This window comes from Penaeus chinensis, chromosome 33, assembly GCF_019202785.1.
Source record: "Penaeus chinensis breed Huanghai No. 1 chromosome 33, ASM1920278v2, whole genome shotgun sequence".
In the NCBI taxonomy this organism is placed as follows: domain Eukaryota; kingdom Metazoa; phylum Arthropoda; class Malacostraca; order Decapoda; family Penaeidae; genus Penaeus; species Penaeus chinensis.
The window spans coordinates 35,125,939-35,128,438 of NC_061851.1; the positions used below are offsets into that span (position 1 = coordinate 35,125,939).

Genomic DNA, 2,500 nt, shown 5'->3' on the forward strand with positions numbered 1-2,500 from the left:
AGAAAAATGACAATATTCAACCATAAGATGGATATATGAAATATTTTTGGAGGGGTACTAGGGCAAGAGGGTATAGAGAGTCATTTGAGTGGGAAGGGGATACATGCTTCATATTACATGAGTTCTTATTTTACAATTACTGTGTCCATTCATATAAAAAAGAGGTGAAAACAACATGGTGGCATATTTGTTTCTTGGAGGCAAGGGCATAAGGGAATGGAGGTGTTTGTGGAGGGTAGACATGCCATACATTATGAGAATCCTTACTTTATACTTACACTGTTCATTTACTTTTCAAAGGAAGCACCATATGGCTCTTGTATGATTGGCTCAGGGAGACAAAGGAGTTCAGAGGATTAGAGAAATGGGATGGGCTTGGACAGGTGTAATTGGAAAAAGTTTGACAATCAGTACCAGAATTATTTCTTCACACTCCTGATTGTGAAAAATATGCAGTAAAACAGTATGCCAATTTTTAAGAGGATATTACTCAATGAAGCCAGTAATGGTCATATGGCCAAAGTACAAATACACACAGTTGAACATCCTTAAGATTTGGGGATTAAAGGTAATAGCTTGTTCTAGTCTAAACAAATGAATTTTAATCTTACAAGTAGTGTTAACAGAAACTGCCCTTGAAACACACTTGACCAAAGAACCAAATATGAATCTAAGAAAATGCAGGAACCCTTAATGACATCACACCTGGTGGCTGATGTTGTTAACAATGACAATAATGCAGTGAAAGACATTGAGGTACAGCATACCAAGTTTAGAGTGGAATTCTAGTAGTTTAAGTAAGAAAATTTAGATGATCCAGCATTGGAATGGGAAGCTAATGATGACTACAGTCTGGCCAGATACAGAGAGAAGGAAGGTGAGTGAAAGTATGAATAAATGAATGAATGAAACAGAAAAAAGGAGTAAAGAAAGAAAGCATGAATAATGAATGAAGGACAGAATGAGAGAGATTAATGAAAGATAGAAAGATAGATTGATGAAAGACATTAATAAATGAGAGAGAAAAAGTGAATAAATGAATGAATGAGAGAAAAAGACAGATAGAGAGAAAGCAAGAATGAAGGAATGAAAATGAGAGAGATAGAGAATATTGTAAACTTTGTTGCATGTTGTCAAAACTGCAAATCATATTACTTTAATCTGTCAATTAAATTTATCATATTTTTTATGAAAACTTTAGACTTGCTTCTTGCCTCTGTCCATTACCTCTGCGGTCTAATTCTGACAATAGAGGCAAAGTGGAGAAAATTAAGAGTTACTTTCTATCTTCACTGAAAAGTAAAACTTTGAATGAATCTCTCAACTATTCAATATATGCCTACTTTCTGTAACAATTCCAATAAGAATTTAATATGCAATATGTGTAATTATATGTGGCAAAAAATGAAAATTATGCATCAATCAACTGAAGAAAAAAAAAGTATTTTCTGACTTCCCTTATATATGTGTATGTGTATGTGTGTGTGTGTGTGTGTGTGTGTGTGTGTGTGTGTGTGTGTGTGTGTGTGTGTGTGTGTGTGTGTGTGTGTGTGTGTGTGTGTGCGTGTGCGTGTGCGTGTGCGTGTGCGTGTGCGTGTGCGTGTGCGTGTGCGTGTGCGTGTCTGTGTGCGTGTGTGCGAGTGCATGTGCGTGTGCGTGTGCATTTCTGTATGTCTGTATGTATGTATGTATGTATGTATATATGTATATATGTATATTTACATATATATAAGTATATATAATATGTATATAAGTATATCTATATCTATATATGTATATATACATATATGTGTATATATATATATATATATATATATGAATATATATATAAGTGTATATGTATGTATGTATGTGTATGTGTATGTATATATATATATATATATATATATATATATATATATATATATATATATATATGTATGTATGTATGTATCTGTGCATGTGTGTGTGTGTATATATGTGATCTTCATAACAATCTTTTTTAAGAAGATGAATAAATTGATTATTGAATTTCTAATCACCTTTAAAAATATGATGAATTACAATACTTACAATAATACAAGGATTATTGAAAAGAAATGGCTTACGGAAAAGATCATGCATATAATCCTCTAACCTGGGCCAATAATAAAACCGAGTCCTTGTGCAGCAGAAGTTAGTGCAACAGCTGTAGTTCTTTCCTTTAAAGTTGTAGATGAAGCTATGTATGATCTGATGATAGCAATATTAGCTGTTGGAGGAAGAAGTCCCATAATTTTACTTAAACAGGAAACATACAGCAAGCAAAAATAACATAGAAAACATATAGTAATGACTTGCGTATAACAAACAAGCACTTATCAAAAGATCCACAAGGTTTCACAACAAGAGTTACCATTATAGCATTGAAGTGATACATACACAAACACAAAAGTGCAAAAAAAGGAAAAGACAGTTTCAGAAATCAGGAAACATAAGATAAGACAAGACAGTGCTATTTGGTTTAAACACTTATACATGA

The 2,500-nt window shown here is 32.8% G+C and overlaps 1 protein-coding gene across 4 annotated transcripts in view; it reads right to left on the reverse strand.

Annotated features, from left to right (window-relative positions):
• LOC125043391 (major facilitator superfamily domain-containing protein 8-like) overlaps positions 1-2,500 on the reverse strand; it is a 17,839-nt gene that overhangs the window by 7,130 nt on the left and 8,209 nt on the right. For 3 of the 4 annotated variants that reach the window (XM_047639489.1, XM_047639490.1, XM_047639492.1), the window contains one exon: positions 2,117-2,230. The exons of the other annotated variant lie outside the window; for it this stretch is intronic. In XM_047639489.1, coding sequence (XP_047495445.1) covers positions 2,117-2,230 — 114 coding nt within the window. The remainder of the gene's footprint in view (positions 1-2,116; positions 2,231-2,500) is intronic. 4 annotated transcript variants of the gene reach the window in all.